This window comes from Loxodonta africana, chromosome 8 (genome assembly GCF_030014295.1).
Source record: "Loxodonta africana isolate mLoxAfr1 chromosome 8, mLoxAfr1.hap2, whole genome shotgun sequence".
Classification (NCBI taxonomy): domain Eukaryota; kingdom Metazoa; phylum Chordata; class Mammalia; order Proboscidea; family Elephantidae; genus Loxodonta; species Loxodonta africana.
In genome coordinates, this window is record NC_087349.1 from 26,904,756 (window position 1) to 26,931,164 (window position 26,409).

At 38.3% G+C, this 26,409-nt stretch overlaps 1 protein-coding gene and 1 pseudogene across 14 annotated transcripts in view; both read left to right on the forward strand.

The window, feature by feature from the left end:
- Positions 1 to 26,409, forward strand: part of CADPS2 (calcium dependent secretion activator 2) — a 614,350-nt gene that overhangs the window by 318,853 nt on the left and 269,088 nt on the right. For all 14 annotated transcript variants that reach the window (XM_064289775.1, XM_064289767.1, XM_064289765.1 and 11 more), the window contains exon 7: positions 14,465 to 14,576. In XM_064289775.1, the coding sequence (XP_064145845.1) occupies positions 14,465 to 14,576 (112 nt within the window). The remainder of the gene's footprint in view (positions 1 to 14,464; positions 14,577 to 26,409) is intronic.
- LOC104845618 (small ribosomal subunit protein uS7m-like) lies at positions 18,452 to 24,000 on the forward strand (annotated as a pseudogene).

Below are 26,409 nucleotides of genomic sequence, written 5' to 3' on the forward strand. Positions count from 1 at the left end.
ACGTGTGCCATCACGTTCTACCACTTAGCCTCGTTATTGGCTCTGGCCATTCTAGGCAACTCAGCCCAGTTGCCATATGTCTTAGGCTGGCTTCTCTAGAGAAGCAAAACCAGTAAAGCATATAAATATACATAGAGAGAGAGATTTATATCAAGGAAACTGCTCACGCGATCATTCAGGCTAGAATATCCCAAGTCCATGGATCAGCGTAGAGGCTTATCCTGATTTACTTAGCCTCAGGGGCTGGTGAACCCAAGATCAGCAGGTCAGACAGCAGGGCTCTTGTTCACAAGCTGTAAAGAACAGTGAATGCCAGCATCATCAGGCAAGACCACAAGGCTTCTCCTGACTCATGTAGCTGCAGGGGCTGGCAGACCTGAGATTGGCAGGGAAGAAAGCAGGGCTCTTACTAACAGGCTGTGAAAATCAATGAATCCCAAGATTTACAGGTAAGCTGCTGGCTCAAGTCCCAAGAACTGGACGCCAGATGATCAGGAGGCAGCTGCAGGATCCAGCGAGGCAAAAGCCAGAATGTCCACTTATATTCGGATGCACACCACATGCCCAAGGAAAATCCCTTTCACCTGATTGGCTACTCACAGCAGATCCCATCATGGGGGTGATCACATATAAACACTGAGAATCATGGTGCAGCCAAGTTGACACACAGTCTTAATCACACCATTCTTCACTTTTCATGATTACCTCTATCTGGTTGATTTAAGGCTCTTTTGGTAATCATGGTAGCTCAAAGCGGGGTTAATAAAGGAACATAAACAGGGTCAACCTCTGCATGTACCAATCAAAGCATGGGGAGAGACCTTCAGGGTAGAATCCTGAATGTTAAGAGAGACAGAATTCCCTTCTAGATTAGACTTCCCATGAATATATCACAGCTAAAGCCCAACCTAGAGTCTAAGGTCCTTAGACCAGTCAAAACAAACACCAGCTGTGTACTGCTACAAAGTAGTACGAGGACTGGAATTTCAAATTTTTCGTTTCAGAATTCCTTTAAAACAGAACATGTAACGATTTGGGGGATTATAAATTTCCTTGATGGTATCTTACTGTCCGATACAACATTCCCCAAAATGCTTCCTACGTCAAGATTGGTCACCATGATTACACAAAAATAGTTGTGCCTTACATTCACCAATGGGGGAGCGTTAGCCGTGTTTTCTGTAGCTAATGCAGCTTTAATGGACTTCCAGAAAGGCAGTAAACTACAAACAAAAGCTGCATCCTCGTCTAATATGGATAAAACCCAGGGCGTTTTAAGACCTGCTTTCTACTATACTTAAAGGACACATTTTCTGCCACTTTCCACCACAAATAGACTGTAGGATCACTCACAGTGTTTCCCTTAGAGAAGTGGGTTTGAGATGCAGTCACGACCTACTCCTTTGCACCTCCGCCCTGACATTAGGGAACTGGAGAGCTCAGATGACTTAAGAACAAGCATTTGTTTTGTATGCCTTCTAATTTGCCAGACATTGTGATAGGTATTTTGACTATTGATTTCTTTTATTCTTCTGAATTATTATTTGAGGCAGGATTTATTCATTTTTCTGTTTTCTAGATAAGAAAACAGATCCTCAAAAAGTTTAACTGACATACCTAAGGTCATTCAGCTATTGACCAGTGTTATGGATTGAATTGTGTCCCCCCACAATGTGTATCAATTTGGGTAGGCCATTATTCCCAGTATTATGTCATTGTCCACCATTTTGTCATCCGGTGTGTTTTTCCTATGTATTGTAAATCCTACCTCTATAATATAAATGAGGTGGGATTAGAGGCAATTATGTTAATGAGGCAGGACTCAGTCTGTAAGATTAAGTTGTGTTTTAAGTCAATCTTTTTTGAGATATAAAAGACAGAAGTGAGCACAGAGACATCGGTACCTCATACTACCAAGAAAGCAGCACCAGGAGCAGAGCACATCCTTTGGACCCGAGGTTCCTATGCTGATGCCCTGAATTCGGACTTCTGGCCTACTAGACTGTGAGAGAATAAACTCCTCTTTGTTAAAGGCATCCACGTGTGGTATTTCTGTTATAGCAACACTAGATAACGAAGACAACGGTGAAGCCAGAATTAAAACTAAATCCTCTTAGATTCCCAAGGCCATATTCTTTCCATTATATCATAGTCTTCTCTAGATTCATCATATTCATGTTCTTTAATGTGTGCCTGGTATGTTCAGAGCACAATGGTGATTCCTTCGGGGGATGCAGCAGTAGTTGCTAAGTCGTGAACATAGAAAGGTAGTGCAATAAACTTCCTCCTTAAAAGGAAGGCTGTATGTAACCATTCTCAGTGCTACAATACTTGTTTACATGCTGCACGCTTCTCACCTTGCCACAAATCTGAGTTCCTGTAGGCCAGAGACTTTTTTCCTTTGTCTTTATATTCTCAGCATCCAGCCTGTGATGGACAGGCACATTGCCATTGAGTTGATTCTGACTAATGGTGAGCCTCTGTGTGCAGAGTAGAACTGCTCTGTAGGATTTTCAGGACTATGACTTTTTGGAAGTAGATCACCAGGCCTTTCTTCTAAGGTGCTGATGAGTGGGTTCAAACCACCAACCTTTTGGCTAGAGGTTGAGCACATAACCATTTGTCCCACCCAGGGACACTTGTGATAGGCACATACTAGGTGCTTATTAAAATATCTTTCCAGAGGCTCTACAAGTTAGGATGAGAATTACAGAAAGTTGTTAATTGCATGCTCTTCAAGCACCACCTAGGTAAACGTTGGAGAAACATAGATCATACCAGCAATTTCTACCCTTTAGAACCCTTTAAAAAACTTTAAGAAGATTCCCATTATTTCATGGATATAAAAAATTTTTCCAAAAAAAAAAACAATTTCAGTGTCCTCAAATTTTCAAAGCATGTCTGTGCAGCAGTTATGTTCCAAGGTATCTAAAAATTAGATACTGGACCAAAAGAACTAGATGGTGCCCAGCTACCACTACTGACCTTTTTGGTCAGGGCTACAATAGATGGACCCTGATAGAATGGAAGAAAAACGCAGAACAGAACTCAAATTCTTAAAAGTCTAGACTTACGGGATGAGATGAAACTAGAATACTCCCTAAGACAATCGCCCTGAGACACTCTTTAAACTTCGAACCTAAAACTATCCCCTGGGGTCACCTTTTAGCAAAATAACAGATTGGCACACAAAATAAAGGATATTACATATATGAATGGTGCTCTACTAAAAAAACAAAAACAATCTGTATGAAACCAAAAGGTCAATGATTACTCTAATGCAGTGATGAGAATATAAGGGGGGGGGAGGGTGTGACAGGGAAACTAGAGTGCTAGAAACGGATCAGCCAGAACCAATGAAAGAGAATATTGACACATTGTGAAAAATGTAACTAATGTCACTGAAAAATTTATGTAGAAATTGCCAAATGGGAACCTAATTTGCTGTGTAAACTTTCACTGAGAAAACAAAATATTATTTAAAAAAAGTTTAGTTACCAGCCATCATAAATCTACAAGTAGGGGTTTCTTTTCTGGATTTGCATAGGTCTCCACAAGTCAGGGGCCGACTTCACGGCAGCTTACAGCACAACAAGAGGTCTCTTAGGGGCCAGAAGCAGTGAGATGCCAGTGCTGAATTCTCTGGTCTGTGATGAGTATCAGACACTGCTACTTAACACGTTTCCTCCAAGGTTGCTTGTGATGGTGTACCATAGTGCTAGTACTCCATTAGATGCTCCTGGACAGGTGTCAGTCCCCCCTTCCCCAGCCATGTGTTACATACTTCAGTATCTGCTTGCTTCTGCTCAGTACATGTTGCCCTTGTTGAATGGCTGGGTGCTTTTGGCTATCTTCACACCCCCTCAGGAATGGTCTCAGGCAGCTCTATTCTCCCTGGCATCTGGGTTGTTGTTGTTAGGTGCCATTGAGTCAGTTCTCACTTACAGCAACCCTATGTACAGCAGAGGGAAACACTGCCTGGTCCTGCACCATTCTCACAATCGTTTTTATGTTTGAGCCCATTGTTGCAGCCACTGTGTCAATCCATCTCGTCAAGGGTCTTCCTCTTTTTCACTGACTGTCTACTTTACCAAGCATAATGTCCTTCTTCAGGGGCAGGTCCCTCCTGATAACATGTCCAGAGTACATGAAACTTGTTCATTCCTCTGGCAGTTGGCATCTGCCAGATACCATACGACTTCTGTGCAGTTGGAAAGTCTCTTTATTTCACCTGAAGAAACCAACATTCAGGAAAGAAAAAAAAAAAGCTTTCATCAGCAGGAAGGCTAGAGGAGGACCATTCCCAGGAGAAATGAATTAAAATCGTGTACATAATTCAGCATAGTATTTTCTCTTCAAAATCCCCATGTTACTGCCCCAAGACAGGATCAAGAGTCTTTTTGCCTTTGGATTGGCCCCCAGCAGCTGAGGAGCATTTGCTTTTAAATGTAATCCATTAAGGATAGGATGCACTGAATTATATTAATGTGTCAAGTCTTAGGCCTTCAAATTAAGGAAGACATAAACAAAGAATATCCTCACCCACATGACCAGCCCCAAAGAATTTTAACACTTCCTAAATTTCTGTCAAGTTAGAGATTAATTGTTGAATGTTATCCGGTAAAGCAAGTATGGTACTTCAACTTAGTAATGGGTGTGTACTCAACTGTCAAACTTGGTAGTGATTATAATCTAATGTTTTGGACGTCTTGGAAGAAATACAACCAGAAGAATAGTGAGAATGCCCCTTAGATGCAAGGATGGCGAGACTATGTCTCACCTACTTGGGAGCTGTTGTCAGGAGGGATCAGTCCCTGGAGAAGGGCATCATGCTTGGTAAAATAGAGGGTCAGCAAAAAAGGAGGAAGACCCTCAATGAGATGGATTGACCCAGTGGCTGCAACAGTGGGTTTAAGCATAAAAATGATTGTAAGGATGGCACAGGACCCAGCAGTGTTTCATTCTGTTGTACATAGGGTCACTATGAGTTGGAACTAACTCGATGGCACCTAACAACAACAACAATACATTGGAATCCTATATTTGTAGTGCTTTTGGTCTTTAAAGGGTAATACATTAATTCTATGATATTTCAAAAGATTTTTCCCAGTTCATATAACACATCCAGATTTTACTTTCATGTCAAAAAGTAGGAGCAAATCAGGCTGATGTTGTACCCCACATATAGTAACACCATGACCATAGCTTCGAGATTGAGAAAATAGGACCAGTGTGAATGTGAATGTACACATAGGTGAATCACTATAAAACAGCTAATTATTGGTTTATACAATATAATTGTGCTCATTTCCACAGATCATTGCATTTCATTATTTGAACCTCATTCTAGGGATTTGTATGTATGTAACAAAACTTTATACTTGAAAGTTAAACCAGTTTATCTTATATATCTATTACTTCGACTCTCTGCCTATACATAAGCTCCTAAAAACTGTGGTTTCCATCTTATAAAAAAAGTTATACTTTCTTTTTTAGACTGGTTTGCCTAAGCAAAATTGTAATTGAAGACGGGACAGATTGTTGTATTTAAAATGAGATGCTTCAAGCTAATGTCTTTGAACTCCCCTGCTCTGAGGGGGAGAAAGGAAAGTGCTGTAGAGATGTATCTTCTGTCTTTCTGAAGCCTGATTTTGAGCTAACTTGCTTGCTAGACTTTCCTCAAAGAAAATGGTATGAGTGCAGTATGATTTCTCTGCTCTGGATGTGGCATGGAAACTCGATAAAGGAAATACAGACTTTAGAGGACAATCTTACCCCATTATTCTTGAGGCTTCACAAATCTTTAGGGCAACAAAATGGGAGCTCTCTCTTTTAAGGGAAAGGGGACTATCTGAGAGACTGAGGATGAAGCCCAAAGGATTTTTCTAGTACTTTGAAAGTGGTCATTACCCCCCCACTAATCCCAGCCCCACCCCCAAATATTCTTCTATTTAAATAAGTGCAAGATGTCATCCCAGGATTTCTTCTTTCTTTACCATGTTTGAATAAACAAATACATTTGTCTTGTCTTTTCACCATAATAAAAATTTTTATTCAGTGTTTTTGAAAGGTCCTCCCAAAAGCCTAAAATGATAACATTTAGTTACTTAAAGGGATGTTTTCTGTTTATTCTATCAAAATATACATTGTATCAGCACTTAGGTGGTATTATTTTTTAAAAAAGAAGTTTATAAAGATAACATGCAAAAATACATTAAGTAACTCTCAGTATATAAGTCTAACGATTCTAGGTTAGTCTTTATTAATCCTTCCTCCCCCCCCAGCCCCCTTTCTCCCTTCCTCCTTCTCACTTCTGTCTCTCTTCCCTGTTTTTGTTTTTTTGTTGTTGTTGTGTTTTCCCAGTCCTTGAGGTCTCTCATTATCTCTTTGCTATTGTCTGGATATCTCTGATATTGTCTGGATTTTAGTGTGGCCATTTTATGAAACTATAATTTTCAAAACTATCAATTTCTTTTAGGTAGATATTTTAGCAGTAGAGTTAAAGTCATACCACTACCACAGATGCTAATAAGAATAAAAAAATCCAAACCACAGCCGTGCCATTGCCATTGAGTCAAATCCGACTCATAGCAACCCTATAAGACGGAGTAGAACTGCCCTATAGCATTTCCAAGGCTTTAATCTTTACAGAAGCAGACCGCCACATCTTTCTCCCATGGCGTGGCTAATAGGTTCCTTCTAATGAAAATAGCTAACATTTATTGAACACCTTCTGTTTGACAGGTGCTGTGCTCTTATGGGTGTTAACATGAATCATCTCCTTGTATGCCTCAACAGTTTTATAAGGAAAGTATTATTAAGTTATGGAAAAGCTCAGTGCTAGTACATGTTGGAGTTGAATCTGAGCCTAGACACTAGGTTTCTGGAGTCTGAACTCTTTAATCTCTTCCTCACTGTGACTGCACTCTTTATTGTAAGGGAAATATGTAAGCTCAGATATTGATTGATTTTTTCTTTCCCTTTTTTTTTTTGTTTTAACTTAATATGACTTTTTGTTTATGCAGCATCGTTCAGCACAGTGTTGTGATGTTTGCTTCATTGATTTCATTAAGGTTATCATCTTCAATGTACAGCCATGCAGAGTAATTACCCTGGTGGTGTTAAAAGGATAGAATGGCATGCTTTGGGGTCTCAAATGACAATGTCATTTATAGGATAACAGGTTTTCCTTGTGGCCCAGGAAGTCATGCCATAATTTTATTTAGTGCCACAGCTATATTGCTTTGGGTATGTGCTTAACCTCTTCATGGGTCAATTTAGAGCGCTCAGATAGAAATTTCAAAGCTTTTAAAGTATGTCAACAACAGTAACACTAATACGTGAGGCAGTTTTTATAAACACTATTGGACACCCAACTTAAACTTAATAAAATATATGAAAACTTTTTATAAATATATTCAATATGAAATTAAAGGAGGAAGTTTAAAACCTGTTCTGTGGATTAACTTAAAATTAAAGGAGAAGGTTGTTTATCCTAAAATTTGAAAATTACAGCAAATGATCTTGAATTGTGAATTATAATGCATTATTTTAAAATCTAGAGTTCAAATTATAATGGGATGATTTGTAGTAAAACTTGGATGCGTAGATAAACGTTTTATGAATCAGTCTGTTTAATTACTTATGATAAACTTTCATATTTAAGAATATTCTTGAATCTTGGGCCGCCTTAGAATTCTCTTTGGTCTTTTGTCCTTTACAATATTTCTGTAAAAACTATTGAATAAGTACAAGGATGTCTATTGCAGCATTGCTTGTAATAGTTAAAATTGGAAACAACCTAAAAGCCCATCAATAGGAGAGCAGTTGAATAAATTATGGCACGGCCATACAAGGAAATGCTTTATAATCTGAAAAAGAATAGTGTAAATCTCTGCACTAACACCTAAAGAGGTTCAAGACACAGTGTTACATCAAAGTACAAGTTATAGAACAGCTTGAATAATCCCATTTATTTTAAAATGAATAATACACATGCACTGAGATGCACATACCCACACAGGCATACAGATACATGAATAGGCCTGGACTTGTCAGGCTCAGGTCTCTACCATCAGGAAGTTATAATGGGCACCCTTCAAAGCTCTTTCATTCTCAGTTTCTCCTACCACTCCCGTGTTAATCATTCCCAAGTCTGTGTCTTCATTATCAGCCTGTTAGCAATAGTCCACACCTGGATTTCAGGCAGCTTGTGAGAATCAGACACTTAAATTTCCCAAAATCAGTTTCTTCACCTCTTCCAGTTTTGACCATGGTAAATGATGTATCACCAGCCATCTATGTTCCCGTGAAAACTTAGTTCTTACACCAGTCTCCCCTTGACTTTGGTTTAGACCCATCAGTATTGGGTAAAATGTTGATACACATGGGCCCAGTGAAATCCCTTAGAAATGTTGAACTTTCTTATTATCAAAAGCTGCTCCTTGAAAAGTGTCACTTCCTGCTTAGAAAGATCTTTCTGTGAAACTGTCTTAGTTGCTTATATTCATCAGGAGTGTTGTATTTAAAAGCAATTTTTACAATGTTTAACATCATTTTTTTAATCAGTGTTTTATTATTTCATTTCTATTTATATAGTTAATAACCAGGCTCTTAATAACTATCTTTTTAAGCTTAATTCCCAATTTTCAGAGATTATTAAGTTATTCAGTTAAAAAGAGGTAGCCCTATATGTTTTTTATTTGGAGCCTTGATGGCACAGTGGTTAAGCACTGAGCTGCTAACCAGAAGGTCAACAGTTCGAATCCACCAGCTGCTCTTTGGAAACCCTTTGGGGGCAGTTCTACTCTGTCCTATAGGGTCAGATGGCAACAGGTTTTTTGTTTTATATGTTTTTGATAGTAAGATATTGGGTCTACTTGGTATATTTTACAAGTATTCCCCATATACCTGTTTTACATATATATACACCTATTTCAGAGTGGCTTTTTAGAGTACACGTGGCCATCATGAGCAGGATGTTAACTTATAGTAAGGTACCAATAGACAAGGCAAGGGATACGGGTTTCTTTGATGTAAGTAAGAGATGCTGGAGCTCATGTGAATGAAGTAGGGTGCACAGAGCAGGGAACACAGCTCTTTGCCCTTCATCAGTGAGACAGGTTTCGCTGACACCCAGTCTCCAAGATGATACATGGTTGCAGATAGTACTACTTGACACAGGTGACGATACCAGCAGATATTTCTGATCAACTCCCTTCATCTCCTTCTCAGTGTCATTATCCCTCTTGATCCTTCTTAGTGAGCTTGTGAAGGGTACCCATCTGTCTTTTCACCAGGTGGGAAAAACTAAAAACAACCCAGCACAACCTTGGCTGTTTACCATGAATTGGGTGAATCCAAATTCCATTATCCTGGAAAATGCCTCCATAGAATAGCAGAAATAGAACTCAGACCAGCTTGACACAGGGCTTCCAACCAGTTCCTTATGGTTTGAACTCCTGCTGTCAATTTGCATTCCACCCCAGATACACTGAATCAGAATTTACATTTTAATGAAATCCCCAAGTGATTCTTATGTATAATAAATTTTGAGAACCACTGCTCTACTAGTGCAGGAGAAAGTTGTGGCAGTCTGCTACCGTCAAGATTACAGCCTTGGAAACCCTATGGGGAAATTCTACTCTGTCCTATAGCGTCACTGTGAGTCAGAATCGACTCTGTGGCAGTGAATTTGGTTTAGCTCCAAAGCCCTGGCTTGAAGTCTATTGCAGAATACTTTTGTAAAAAGAATTTTTTTTTCTATTTCCCAAGAATATCTAAATCAGTGCTCCCAAATATCTGGTGTTTAGAAAGATGTTTGAATTAGGAACCAAAACTTTTATATAGGCAGATATTCTTGGATGAATCTGTTATATCTTCTTCATTTTAAGATGACTAAATTATTAAAATTAAAAAATTGCGGTGTGGGAAATCTTAAGAATTATATGCAATTCTTTCAAGACCTTTCATTTCTACCTGTGTAATTGGATACTTTTTTAATGTTTTCTGTTATAAAATTAGTGATGGTTTTGGAATTACATATAATTGTTATTTGATTATTTTAATTGCTCAATCATTGTAATAAAATTAATGCTAATTTGATGAAGACATTTTAAAAAGCAGTCATTAGATTTGAAACTGAAAAAGCAGAACTATCATTTGAACAAAGGGAGTTTAATATTGATTCGAGTATTTAGTATTTAACATACAAAAACCCATGGCTTTCTTATATAACAGTAGTCAGACACTGTAATGGAAATAGATCTCTTAGGACCTCAGTATAAGATATATAAGATACCTAGTAATAAATTTAACAATAAATGTGTAAGACCTACATAGATGGGAAAATTTTAATACTTCACAAAGAAATGTTTCAAAAATAACATTTTTGAATAAATGGGAGACCTCCCTTTTTTCTGAATAAAAATATTAGTTTATAAGAGTCCATTTCCTATTTGTTCTAACAGATATCATAACATCTTGTAAAGCAACAGTGATTAAAACAGTATAGCACAGCTCAGGTGATAGATTTATATAACAGTTCAAAACCAAACCCAAGTGTATATAATAATGTCATAGTATCATAAAGATGATTTCTTAACCGAATGAGATTTGGACTACTGGAAAATTAAATAAGACTCCCATTTTGTGTCAGTATTAATTTTAGAGAGCTTGAACATTTAAATAATGGAGGCATTAGAAAGAAAAATAGGTTAATAATCATATAGTCTTTGGTTAAGAATAGAGTTAAGTACAATGTCAAAATCAAATTGATAGAACTGGCTACCTCATAAAGGTGCTTTGTAGTTATTTTATCCATTGGAAGATTTACACTGGAAGTCTGAATCCTCATAAATAATATAGTCATAGAAGCAGAGAAAGGCAATGTATTTTGAGTCAAAACCAACTGACAGCAAGATTAGCGTATTCTTATATCACATAATACAGAAAAAAATGGTAGGAAGATAATAACTGGTATCAATTCCTAAAAGTGTTCAAACATGCCAATTAAGTGGGGAAGAAGGAAACGAATATTGAAGATAGGCTTATTATCTTGCTGCCTCCTTACCGACCTTTTTGGGGGGGAGCATGGATTTTAATTCATCCCTTATTGAAAGCAAAAACATTTTCTAACTGTGCATACCTTTTTAACTTTTACTTTTCACAGGAGAAATTATCAAAGTGTCACCATTTATGTTTGCATACTGGAATGTTGAGATTTGTAAGGATAGTTAAGGAGCCCTGGTGGCCTCGTGGTTAAGAGCTTGGCTGCTAACCGAAAGGTTAGCTCCTTGGAAACCCTGTGGGGCAGTTCTACTATGTCCTATAGGGTCACTTATGAGTAGGAATAGACTCAATGGCAATGGGGGGTTTGGTTTGGTTTTTTGTTTTTTTTAGTAAGAGCCAACATATTTATATTTATACACCCCTTTAAAATCACACCTTTTTGTTTAATGTCAACAGAAGCTTTGTCCTCTGGCCCTGTTACAGTTGGGATCCGCAGACATCCTTTTGTCTCAGTTTTTCCTCATCTTTACGACTCGATGGCACTAGTTTTTTTTTTTTTTTTAAGCATATTATTTACACCTTCCTTATTTCATGGAAACTGGATAGTCCCTGTCCTTGTCTGAGAGGTGCCAGACCTTCCAGATAAACTTGTTCTTATGCATTGCTGTAATAGTCACCTAGTTACTGCCTCCATTGGCGTACTGGTTTCAGGAATGGATATTCCAGGTTCCCTTCCAGGCTCTAGCTTAATAATGCCTTCCTATATAGCCAACTTTGTTTTCTAATGCATGACCATGCTTATGTTTATTAGATTCGTCTGATGTGTCAAAGCTTGCCTGTCCCCTTATCACCATTCCTAGCATCCTGTTAGTTCTCTAATTTTGCACAAGTCTAATGATTGAAAAGGGAGCCCTGGTAGTACAGTGGTTAAGTGCTTGGCTGCTAACCGAAAGGTCGGTAATTTGCATCTACCAGCTGCTCTGCAGGAGAAAGATGTGGCAGTCTGCTTCCATAAAGATTACCGCCTTGAAAACCCTACGGACAATTCTACTCTGTCCTATACAGTTGCTATGAATCAGAATTGAGTCAACGGCAGCCAGTTTTTGTGATGGTTGAAAAGCAATCATGTCCCTGAGGTTATAAAATGAGCAAATTCAACGGGTTGGTCACTTTCGAACATTTGTACGTTACCAAATGGGACACTTAAAAACATTTGGAGATAAAAATATTTTTTACTGAATAAAAATTATAAGACATAGTAGTTTATTTTTTTCTAAGTCCAAACATTTATTTTCTCTTTAGTTCTAATCTCTGTCTTGTGTATGTTACTCAATAGACAGTAAGAGTGTAGGTTGACCTCCATATTTCCAGCTGTGTTGATTATGTATATGATGACATCACTGAGTAGATGGAGAATGTAGGAGGTAGAACTACTGGGGGTGGTTGATGATTCTAGTTCCAGACATGTGGAGTTTATGAACATGTGAAACTTTTGGGTACCTTTCCATTAAGGAGGCAATAGGCTAAGTAATTTTAATCCCAGCAGGGAGATTTGGATTTAGGCAGAGATCTGAGCCATCAATCAAAGCATTTTATGTATGCATTGATATTGATTCGTCTTACTCTGTCTAATAAAGTGAAATTGGCAGCACATTTCCATTCATATAGAATAGCAGGGGGTGGGAGGGGCGAGCTTAAAAGACAAAAACACAAGGTGCCTCAGTGATGGTTAATGAGGTCAGTCAGTATGTTTCTCTTTGGAGAATCATGTATTGGAGTAGACTGGGAAATTCAACTGGATTTCACAGAAAGTAGGGTAGCAAAACACACTTCCAGAGGATTTTGAAATCAGAGGGAAAAATGTCATTGATTTAATACAAAAAAATAGTTTTTATGAAAAGGGTTTAGTTTAAAAGATCAGCAAATTCTGTGGGAAACTCTTAGGCTGTGTCTACATGACTTGATTTCAATAAAAGAAAAGGCCTCCAAGGGTTAGCCTTCCAGACTTAACCACATGATGTCGAATAAAGAATAGGCCAAGGGAATTGACTCGGGTTTTTGACCAGATTGCCTGACTATATCCAAGGCTTAAGATTCCATACCGTAAATTGAGAAATATTCTCTACTCTTTTATTTTGGTTCTGAATCTACTTTTATTTTTAATCCTGTTTTAGCCCTGCTTTACCTCAGACCATCTTAATTCTGTGAAATTGCAAAGGTTTTTTGTTAACCCCTTTCTAGAAATCTGGAGTAGAAATTAAACTGCTTTTCCATCCTAATTGAATCTCTCCCTTCCCTCTGGCTTAAGACTTTAGTTTCAAAAGAACAGACTATATCTACATTCTAGTTTCTTGAGTCATTGAAATGGCCTCTTTGCTTTATTATACACATGGTACAATATCATACCTACTCTGATAGGAGAGAAAGACCTAATCGCAATTATTTGTTCAATGCTTATGTTACTTGCTTTCCTCAGTTTTCTGTATTTCCCAAGCTTTCTGAAAAAGATTTACAAGATAAAATAGTTTAGACAATTCCATGGCAATGGCAAATTATTTTGTTGTTTCGTTTTTTTAAACAACGTAAGAAAATTGGTATTTTCTCCTTGGCAGCGTATTTTTAACATGAATCCTGATTTTGTCAAATTTCATATTTTCTTTCACTTACATGACGTTTTGCTCAATAGCGTTTTATTCATGCCGTGCTGAGTCTCATTGCTTGTAATCTCTCATAGTTATGAGAAAAATTGCTAAGATATTTTAATATCAGGTGTGTGTCAGTTACGTTTGTAAATAAGCTAGGATGAATTGGTGTGTGGTAGAGACAAGATCCTCTTAATTAAAAGATAAGCCAGGAAAACATGTTATTTTATTATGATGACTTGAAAAGCCAGATGTCGACAGACTTATTCCATTCCTAAGAGAGTGAATTGGTAAATTAACTGCAAAATATTCATATTTTAATGATGCATATTTGTTTCTTTTTGACAGGACTTTTAAAAAACCATATAAAGTAATAGACCTGAAATAATTACCTCCACTTTTAAAAAAAATAAAGCAAAATACCTATCATAGACTTTTCTAAGAAAAGACTGGGTAAGATCTTTGGCCTGAAAAAAATAGTTTTCCAAGAAACCACCCCTTATATGAACATATCCCTCAGCCATGCAAAAACGTTATAATTTGCATTTGTATTCATAAAATAATAGATTTCAGTAGCCACGTTTATAATGCTTGACCATAACCTAAATTCGTATTGCACCCTATGTGAAGTGTATTACTTACTGTTATTTTTCTTCTTGACTGTGCCATCTGTCAGACACAAAGCAAAGATGAAACTCTTACTGAGCCACGAATAGATTCTGTGTTACTTTGTGTCCCATCTAGGAAGATATGGCTATCTGGAAAAAAATTAATGCTGTATTTTAAAAGAAATCTCTCTTCCTTCTTTGCAGATGGGGAACCCAAGGAGATTTCACCACTACCCATCCTCGACCTGTGGTCAAAGTAAAACTCTTTACAGAAAGCACTGGGGTTCTGGCCCTTGAAGATAAAGAACTGGGAAGGGTGAGTTGTGTGGTCAGCTCTGTGTTGGAGGTAGCTTAATGTTAACTTCTTTGGATTCGGAGTTAAGGAGGGCCAGTATGAACTTTCTGTTCATAAATTACGTAAAATCATGTATTTGTAATCTTTCATGAACCCAGTGTAGAGCTCTCATTTAAGAAACATACTTTTGTCTATAACATAGAAAATCTTGTGAGAGATTTTGAGTGGGTAAGCGGTAAACATAAGATCATCATCACTGACTCAGTCCTTCTTCTCACACCTGTGCTTCATTGGTCATCTAGTGTGAAGGGCACTGGCTGACTGTCCTCATTTGGTGGAAGGTAATTCTCATTTAATATATTTCTATCCATGGTTAGACATATCATCTTTATATTGAAAGTCATCCTTCTCTTTATCTTCTTTGTGATTAGAATAATTACAGAATACCTCTTAAGTGCATTTCTCTCTCTTACCTCTTCCATTTTCCCTGTGAGGTCTCCCACACCTACCTTTCAACATTGAATTTTTTTTTTTTCCTATATTTACTTCCTCATGCCTAGATATATTTCATCTCTAATCCCAATATACCCTCACTATACTCAGCTTTGGCCAGTAGTAAAAACATTGATATTAGGGTAAATTTGGGATCTTAGCACCTCTCTGTGTGAAAGATTATACCCAGTCTTATGTATGAAGTAGATGTGATCCAATGATATGCTATAAGGTTGCCTTCTATACTATAGGAATCTGTCTTACCCAGCCTTCAAACTGCATTCATTAATATTTTCTGGAAAACAAACGCTTCAGATATGTTACTTGAAAATTTCTGGTGAGAAAGATTGATGATGATAGCTTATGTTACAGTCGATGCTGCAGGATACTAGGATCATTCCGTATATTGGAATTTTCTCCCTAAAAATCAGGATTTCTATTTACTTCAAATCCTCTTCTGTTGTTTCCTTCACTCTATTAGAATTTGTTCCATTTCTTTGGATTTTGTGAGTCTGCACGCATTCTCCAGAGTTGTAAGTCTGTACTCACGTTCTAGATTTCTTCTATTGACTTGGTGTATGTAGCTATTAATACCTAATAGAGCTAGGCTATACTTTTCATTCATTTCTGTGCTTATATATTCATATATACAAAGATATAGAGGTAGCATAGTCTAGCAAAAGAATTCTGGAGACTACATATGGTCTTTATGAATTTTGAATCTGGGTTTTTTATTTAAGCTGTTAATACATTGAGTTTACCTTATTTCTTTACACACACAAAAAAAAAAAACATGTTTAGCATATGTGTTCAGTTTTGTAATCCAATTTGTAATGATTAGTATACTTTTTCCTTATTGTAACTATTATTCAGTATTTAACAGCCATTTTAAATTTAATGCTATAATGTAATTCTTGAGCTATTTTTAATTTACTTCTCAGCTCGTGAAATAACATATTAAGCAGTTTTTAATTGTGTATCTAAGTGTTACATTTTCCAAGCAATTGTATATCTGAGGAAGGTCTTTATGATTTTTCTCCATTCACACAAGAAAGACATTTTTTTAAAACCTATTCTACACTTTCTTAACCTCAGCAATATTGACATTTTGAGTAGGATAATTCTTTGTAGTTGGGAACTGTCCGATGCATTTAATGATATTTAGGAACACCCTTGGCTTCCACCCACTAGATGCCAGCAGTCCCCTTGACCCCCAGTCAAGACAATCAAACATGTCTCCAGGTATTTCTAAATGTCTCTGGAGGGCCTGGGGGGAGCAAAATCACCCGAGGCTGACAACTACTGATCTACAGTGATACCTCAGTAGGCTCTGTGGTTATAAACATCATTTATGTTGTAATGACATACAAATTTTTGTTATTTTTCTCCCTTGGAATTCAAAATTTATATATCCAACTTGATATTTACAATTATATATTAATATATATATATATCCAACTTGATATATATCCAACTTGATATTTACAATTAATATATAATTGTAAATATCAAGTTGGATATATAAATTTTGAATTCCAAGGGAGAAAAATAACAAAAATTTGTATGTCATTACAACATAATATAACTGAATACAGGCATGCCTTGTTTTATTGCGCATTTCTTTATTGTGCTTCACAGACATGCATTTTTTTACAAATTGAAGGCCTGTGGCAACCCCGCATCGAGCAAGTCTATCAGTACCATTCTTCCAACAGCGTGTGCTCACTTCACGTCTGTGTCACATTTTGGTGATTCTCACAATATTTCAAGCTTTTTCATTTTTATTGTATCTGTTATGATGATCTGTGATCAGTGGTCTTTGATGTTGCTATTGTAATTGTTTTGGGGCACCACAAACCATGCCCATATAAGACAGTGAACTTAACTGATAAACATGTGTGTTCTGACTGTTCCACCATCCAGCCATTCCCATCTCTTTCCCTCTCCTCGGGCCTCCCTATTCCCCAAGACAGGATAATACTGGAATTAAGCCAGTTGATAACCCTACAATGACCTCTAAGTTTTCAAGTAAATAGAAGAGTCCCATCACTTTAAATCAAAAGCTAGAAATGATTCAGCTTAGTGAAGAAGGCATATTGAAAGCCAAGATAGGCCAAAAGGTAGGCCTCTTGTGCCAAACAGTTAGCCAAGTTGTAAATGCAAAGGAAAAGTTCTTGAAGGAAATTAAAAGTGGTACTCCAGTGAACATACGAGTGATAAGAAAGCAAAACAGCTACGGAAAATGTTTTGGTGATCTGGATAGAAGCTCAAACCAGCCGCAACATTTCCTTGAACCAAAGCCTAATCCACAACAAGGCCCTCTCTTGAATTCTGTGAAGGCTGAGAGAGGTGAGGAAGCTGCTAAAGAAAAGTTTGAAGCTAGCAGAGTATGATGGTTAAGCTTGTGTGTCAGCTTGGCTGGGCGATGATTCTCAGTGTTTTAGCAGTTGTATAATGTTGTGATCATCTCCCTATTGAAATTTGACATGTGAAATGTGATATGTGATTTCCTCCATGATGGAATCTGCTGAGTGGTACCTATGGGAGTGGGGCTTATGGCAGCTCACCACCCCCTCAGCATTCATCTCTCCGTGCTCTGCCACCTACTTCCTTTCTGCTCACCTTGCCAAGGCTTTTAGCTTGTTCTGGATCCTGCAGCTGCCTCTGGTTCATCTGACCTCCAGTTCTTGGGACATGAGCTAGCAGCTTACCTGCCAATCTTGGGTTCGCCAGCCCCTGCAGCTGCGTGAATCAGGAGAAGCCCTGTCCTGATCCATGGCCTTGGGACAGTCCAGCCTCTACAATCACATGAGCTGTTTCCTTGATATAAATCTCTCTCTCTCTCTCTCTATATATATACATATATACTTACACGCTTTACTGGTTTTGCTTCTCTAGAGAACCCAGCCTAAGACACAGGGGTCAGTTCATGAGGTTTAAGGAAAGAAGCCATCTCCAGAACATAAAAGGACAAAGTGAGGCAGCAAGTGCGATGTAGAAGCTGCAGCAAGTTGTCCAGAAGATCGAGCTGAGATAACTGAGGAAGGCGGCTACACTAAGCCGTAGGTTTTCAGTGTAGATGAAACAGCCTTATATTAGAATAAGATGCTATCTGGGACTTTCATAGCTAGAGGGAAGTCAATGCTTGGTTTCAAAGTTACAAAGACAGCCAACTCTCTTGTGAGGGGCTAATGCAGCTGGTGACTTTAAGTTGAAGCCTGTGCTCATTTAACATTCCAAAAATCCTAAGGCCCTTAAGAATTGTGCTAAACCTACTCTGCTCGTGCATTATAAATGGAACAACAGAGCCTGGATGACAGCATGCCTGTTTACAACATGGTTTACTGAATGTTTTAAATCCACTGTTGAGGCCTACTGCTCAGGAAAAAAAAAAAAAATTCCTTTCCAAATATTACTGCTCATTGACAATGCACCTGTTCACCCAAGAGCTTTGGTGGCAATGTCCAAGGAGATTAATGCTGTTTTCATGCCTGCTAACACAACATCCATTCTGCGGCCTGTGGATCAAGAAGCAGTTTTGACTTTCAAGTCTCATTGTTTAAGAGGTACATTTTGTAAAGCTGCCATAGACAGTGGTTCTTCTGGTAGATCTGGGCAAAGTAAATTGCGAATCTTCTGAAAAGGATTCACCATTCTGGATGCCATTAAGAACATTCGTGATTTCATGGGAGGAGGTCAAAATATCAACCTTAACAGGATTTTGGAAGAAGTTGATTCCAGCCCTCATGGATGATTTTGAGGGGTTCAAGACTTCAGCGAAGAAAGTAATTTCAGATGTGGTGGAAATAGCAAGAGAACTAGAATTAGAAGTGGAGTCTGAAGATGTGACTGAATTGCTACAATCTCATGATAGAACTTTAACGGATGAGGAGTTGCTTCTTGTGGATGAGCAAAGAAAGTAGTTTCTTGAGATGGAATCTACTCCTGGTTGTAATGCTGTGAACATTGTTGAAATGTCAAGAAAGGATTTAGAATATTACATAAACTTAGTTGATAAAGCAGCAGCAGGGTTTGAGAAGATTTACTCCAATTTGGAAAGAAGTTCTACTGTGGGTAAAATGCTATCAGACAGTGTCTCAGGCTACAGACAAATCTTTCATGAAAGGAAGAGTAAATTGGTACTGCAAACTTCATCGTTGTCTCATTTTAAGAAATTTCCACAGCCATCCCAGCCTTCAGCAACCACCACCCTGATCAGCTAGCAGCCATCAACATCGAGGCAAGACCCTACACCAGCAAAAAGATTACAACTCACTGAAGGCTCAAATGATGGGTAGCACTTTTTAGCAATAAAGTATTTTTAAATTAAGGTTCATACATGTTTTTAGACTTAATGCTTTTGCACAGTTAGTAGACTACAGCATAGTGTAAACAACTTTTATATGCACTGAGAAACTAAAAAAACTGTGTGACTCTCTTTATTGCAATATTTGCTTTATTGCAGTGGTCTGGAACCAGACCCACAATATCTCCCAGATATGCCTCTATATTTCAAACAGAAATTTTGATTCCTACCCCACAGATTTCTCCATAGAAGCAGTTATCAAGCCAGACCTAGACATCATTGTTTCTCCTTCCCTCATCCTTGCACACAATCTATTTGCAAATTCTGTCAGCTTTCCCTAAATTTATCCTGAATCTATCCACATTTTAACATCTCCACAGTTACCACCCTAATTCAAGGCCATGCTTTCTCACATATATTACTATAATAGCCTGCTTACTAGTTTCTTACTATCTTGTTCCATATGAACCATCTGTCAACCTTCAGCCACTATGATCAGTTTAAAATTCAAACCAAATCACCTCATTTTGTTCTTAAAATGCTCAATGACTTCTTTATTTGAAATTGAGATCAGACTTCTTATCCTGGTATAGAATGCTCAACAGGAATTCTCAATATGTGGCCTTGGACCAGCAGTATTAGCAGCACCCGCACTATATCTGCTACTTCTCAAACTCTGAAGGTGGGGCCCTGCAGCCTGTTTTAACAAGCCCCTCTGGTGATTTTGATACACACGAAAATTGAAGAATCCCTGATGTACATGCATTGGCCTCTCTCTCCCCAAATTTATCTCCTGTTTACCTCGTTGCTTACTATTATCCTTCCTTCATGCCTGGCTTTCTTTCTTGTTCTCAAACATCTCACACTCATTCTGCTTTAGACATTAGGTGGTTAGACATTTTGTAGCCTAGGCGAGTGTTGGTGTACACACAAGTAGAAAAAATTAGTGACCATTTTTGGATGGCAGAGCTACTTATCTACTTTTATAATTAGAAACAATAAGTTTTTCTTTTAATTTGAATGAAAAAAACCATACACAATCTAAAATCTATAATTTAAAGTTGTTGCAATACATATCTAGTGATCTTGGTTTCTGTTATGGATTGAATGGTGTCCTCCAAAAAGTTATATTGAAGTCCTAACCCCTGTACCTGTGAATGTGACCCTGTTTGGAAATAAAGCTTTCTTTTGCTCTGTTAATGAGGTCATAGTGGATAGGGTGGGTCTTAAACCTAATCCTATCTGAATGGTGTCTTATGAAAAGGGAAAAGAGACATGGAGAGTCACAGGCACAGGGGGAACATGCCATGTGGGGATCCGTCTATAAGCCAAGGAACACCCAGAAACAATGAAGGCTGCCAGAAGCTGAGATGAGTGGAGAGAGTGTAGCCTTGCCAATGCCCTGAATTCAGACTCCTGGCCATCAAAACTGTGAGACAATAAATTGCTGTTCTTTAAAGCCACCCACTTGTGGTATTTTTATTGTGGCAGCACTAGGAAACTAAGGAAGTTTCTAAAGTGAAGTTTGTTGGGTTTTTTCCCAATTAAAAATTTGTGTTTTAGCCAAAATAAAGCATTTTTTTTAGAAAGGCAAGAAACAGAGCACTTACAAATAGGTTTATGCCACAACAAGATACCACTGTGCACCTACTATAATGGCTAAAATCCAAAAACCTGACAATAATAAATGCTGACAAGGATGCAAAACAACAGGAATTCTCATTCATTTGTGGCAAAGTAAAATTATACAGCCATTTCGGAAGACTTCCAAAGTGTTTTCCAACAAACTTGCCAGTTTCTTGTAAACTTAAACATAGACTTACCATGTCACCCAGTAATTACCCAAGTATTTTTAAAGTTTTTGTCCACACAAAAACCTATGTATGAATGTTTATAACAGCTTTATTCAAAATTGGTAAAAACTGGAAACAATGAAGATACCCTTCAGCAGGAGAATGGATAACCAAACTGTGTACAACCATACAATGAAATACTATTCAACAATAAAAAGAAATGAGTTATTGGCTCACACAGCAACATAGTTGAAACCTAAATGCAAGTAAAAAAAGTCAGACCCAAAAGACTGCATACTTTATGATTCCATTTGTTCTAGAAAAGACAAAACTATGGGGACAAAAAACAGATGAATGTTTCCCAGAGATTGAGCAAGGGGGGTGTGGTTGACTACAAAAGGGTGCACAGGAATTTTTGGGGTTAAGGAGCTGTTCTGTACGGTTGGGATGTTGGATGCATGATTGTATGTATTTGCTGAAACTCATGGAACTATGTATCACAAAGAATGTACTTAAATGTATGCAAGTTAAAACACACAAATATCAACAAGAATCTGAGGGCATCCCAGCATGGAATGCAGCTAATGACAATTGAATTTAACTGTATTACAAATATATGCCATAACTGCTCTGAGGGGGTGGTAGGAGAAGGAGCAGATCTAAGTAGCCTAAGGGAAAAATAGTCACCTGAGAAACACTACCTTAACCAAATGATGAAACTTAACACCATCAGTGATGTCATATGCATATCATGTACCCCCAATACGATGTGAGGAGAAGGATACATGTCAACTCTGGAATTCTTTCTAAAAACCCCAATGTAAACCCCGTCTAACCAAGAGAAAAACATCTGACAAACCCAGCTGGGGGAACATTCTACAGGATACCAGGCCAGCTCTCTTCAAGACCGTCAGAATCATGAGAATAAGTCTAAGGAACTGTCACAGAGCAGAGAAGACTAAGGAGACATGACAGATAAATGCAGTGTCATGTCATGGATTGGATCTTGGAACAGAAAGAAGACATTAATGGAAAAACGTGAAATCTGAGTAAAGTCTAGAGTTTAGTTAATAGTAAAGTAGCCATGTAAGCATCTTAGTTTTCACAAATGTACCATAATAACATATGCTGTTAATTATGGGGGAAACTGGGAGAGAGGTATACAGGAACCCTCAATACTGCCTTTACATCTTTTCTGTCAATCTTAAATTATTCCAAAATATAAAGCTTAAGTAAAAAAAATTATAATAAAGAAGCCTTCGAAGTAATTTTTTCAAAATACTTCAGGTTGTATTTTCTAAGAAAAGAACATTTTCTTCTATCGCCTTAATTCCATTATCACAATAGTAAGTTTAATGTTGATTCAAGATATGTGATATATAGTCAATACTCAGAGTTTCCTAACCCCAAAAATCTCTCTAAAAGCTGGTTTTCCCCCAGTCCAGGATGCAGTCAAGGATCATGCATTGCATTTGTTTGTCATGGCTCTTTAGTCTCCTTTATTTAGACTGAGTCCCTTTGCCTTTTGTTCTGTTTTCCTTTTTTTTGTTTGTTTGTTTGCTTGCTTGCTTGCTTTCATGATAGTGACATTTTTAAAGACTTCAGAGTGGTTGTTCTGTAGACTGTTTCTCATTCTGAATTTCTCTTGCTGTTTCCTTGCGTAAATATTTTCAGCATGAACACCACCTAGATGTATTCCCGTTGCATCGTATCCGGAGTCCTATAATAGCAATTTTTGCCAATACTGGTAGTGTTAAGTATGATCACTTGGTTAAGGAGGCATCTTCCAATTCTCTTCCCTTTAAAACACCTTTTTTATCTTTTGTATTTAATAAAAATCTGTGGGTGTTACTTAGAGATTCTTCAACTACCTTTCACCTGTGGTGTTATCTACAAACTCATTCTTTTTTTTAATTCAGTGTATTATAATCAATTTCTGTAATTATTCTTTTGTGATGATCATATTGTTCCAAAGGCTTGTGTGTGTGTGTGTGTGTGTGTGTGTGTGTTTCCTCTTCGTTCCTTTTTCTTTTTAAACATGGGCCCATCAGTCTTTGCTTTCTGGTACATGAGATGTTACAGGCTCACCTTGTCCCCCTGCACCACACCTGTAATTAGCCCTGATTCTTTTTAGTGGTAATGGAATTTAAAAGTCAGTATTCTGTGTATCAGTGTGATGGTGGTCGGGCCTGGCCCTGGGTGTGCAGGGTGTTGTCCTGCGGCTTCCAGGGCTAACCCAAGTGAGATGGAGTTGCTATGGCCCTGAATACCAGGATCCCCAGACTGATAAGGAATATTACCGCAAGCCCATGGCCAAGCTGACTAAGGAGGAAAAGTATGAGCAGGAGCTCAGTAAGACTCAGGTCATCAAAAATGCCCCAGCGACCAAAATAAGCTCTGTGTTTGAAGACCCAGTGGTCAGTAAATTCACCAACATGATGACGAAAGGAGGAAACAAAGTGCTGGCCAGGTTCCTCATGCTACAGACCTTGGAAACTGTGAAAAGGAAGCAATTTGAGAAGTACCATGCTGCTTCTGCAGAGGACCAGGCAACCACTGAACACAATCCGAACACCATCTTCCACCAGGCTCTAGAAAACTGTGAGCCTGTGATTGGGCTGGTACCTATTCTCAAGGTCAGCCTCTTCTACCAGGTTTTCGTGCCCCTATCCAACTGGCATCGCTGCTTCCTGGGCACGAAGTGGATGCTCACTGAGTGCTGGAGGGAAGAAGCACCAGCAGATGTGATGCCGGAGAAGCAGTCACATGAGCTGCTACAGGCTTTCCACAACCGAGCCTGGTAAACAAGAGGAAACACAACATGCACAAGATGGCCCGCTACCAATGGTGGTAGAGAGAGGATCAAGGCTCCTCTACCCTAGGGAGTCAACAACTGCCATTCCCTGACACATCACAATAATCAGCCCAGCCTTTCTACCCTAGTCCAGGAAAGAGGGAAGCATGTTGAAAAGTGGGTTAAGGGTGCAGCTCCTTTATAACTGCAGGCCTCACGAAGATTGGACAGCATGCCAGTTGTTCATTAATCCCTCTTTCTTTGAGGGCTAGAACATGCTCCCCTTAGCCCATGTCCTTGCTAAGGGGGAACATGCTGACTTGAGGAATTCCACCAAGAAATTCAGGGCCCATCCAGCCTCCTCTTCTCTCAGCTTGGAGTGGACCTTTGGCTGATATGAAAGAAAGCAGTTTTAGTATCAGAAAAGGCTTATTGACTAGTGTAGCATGTGGTATAGTACAGCCATTTATTGAAATCAACTGGAGAAAATAGGCTTATTTCCAAAGTGGTCCTTATATAGAATGCATAAAAGCCCCCCCCCAAAAAAAGAGATCATCACTTCATAGTTAAAAAAACATTTTTAAATCCAAGAGCGTCTCGAGAAGACAAAGTATTATAATGACATGTGCAAAGAGCTGGAAATGGAAAACCAAAAGGGAAGAACACACTCGAAGTTTCTTAAGCTGAAAGAACTGAAGAAAAAATTCAAGCCTCGAGTTGCAATAGCAAAGGATTCTATGGGGAAAATATTAAACGACGTAGGAAGCATCACAAGAAGATGGAAGGAATACACAGAGTCATTATACCAAAAAGACTTAGTCAATGTTCAACCATTTCAAGAGGTGGCATATGATCAGGAACCGATGGTACTGAAGGAAGAAGTCCAAGCTGCTCTGAAGGCATTGGCAAAAAACAAGGCTCCAGGAATTGATGGAATATCAATTGAGATGTTTCAACAAACAGATGCAGTGCTGGAGGCACTCACTCGTCAATGCCAAGAAATATGGAAGACAGCTTCCTGGCCAACTGACTGGAAGAGATCCAAATTTATGCCTATTCCCAAGAAAGGTGATCCAACCAAATGTGGAAATTATAGAACAATATCATAAATATAACATGCAAGCAAAATTTTGTTGAAGATCATTCAAAAACGGCTGCAGCAGTATATCGACAGGGAACTGCCAGAAATTCAGGCCAATTTCAGAAGAGGACATGGAACCAGGGATATCATTGCTGAAGTCAGATGGCTCCTGGATGAAAGCAGAGAATACCAGAAGGATGTTTACCTGTGTTTTATTGACTATGCAAAGGCATTCAACTGTGTGGATCATGACAGATTATGGATAACTTCGCGAAGAATGGGAATTCCAGAACACTTAATTGTGCTCATGAGGAACCTTTACATAGATCAAGAGGTAGTTGTTCGGACAGAACAAAGGAATACTGATTGGTTTGAAGTCAGGAAAGGTGTGTGTCCGCGTTGTATTCTTTCACCATACCTATTCAATCTTGTATGCTGAGCAAATAATCCGAGAAGCTGGACTATATGAAGAAGAATGGGGCATCAGGATTGGAGGAAGACTCATTAACAACCTGCGTTATGCAGATGACACAACCTTGCTTGCTGAAAGTGAGGAGGACTTGAAGCACTTATTCATGAAGATCAAAGACCACAGCCTTCAGTATGGATTACACCTCAACATAAAGAAAACAAAAATCCTCACAACTGGACCAATGAGCAACCTCATGATAAACGGAGAAAAGATTGAAGTTGTCAAGGATTTCATTTTACTTGCATCCACAATCAACAGCCATGGAAGCAGCAGTCAAGAAATCAAAAGACGCATTGCATTGGGCAAATCTGCTGTAAAGGATCTTTTCAAAGTGTTGAGGAGCAAAAATGTCACCTTGAAGACTAAGGTGCCTCTGACCCAAGCCATGGTGTTTTCAATCACATCATATGCATATGAAAGCTGGATGGTGAATAAGGAAGAACAAAGAAGAATTGATGCCTTTGAATTGTGGTGTTGGTAAAGAATATTGACTATACCACAGACTGCCAAAAGAACGAACAAATCTGTCTTAGAAGAAGTACAACCAGAATGCTCCTTAGAAGCAAGGATGGCGAGACTATGTCTTACATACTTTGGACATGTTTTCAGGAGGAAACAGTCCATGGAGAAGAACATCATGCTTGGCAGAGTACAGGGTCAGTGGAAAAGAGGAAGACCCTCAACAAGGTGGATTGACACAGTGGCTGCAACAATGAGCTCAAGTATAACAACGATTGTGAGGATGGCTCACGACCAGGCAGTGTTTCGTTCTGTTGTGCACAGGGTCACTATGACTTGGAACTGACTCAACAGCACCTAATGGCAACAACAACAACAAATCAATATATTTATTTTCTGTCTTAGAATACATGCAAAATAGTTTCAGAAATACTGTACCAATACCACTATGAACAAT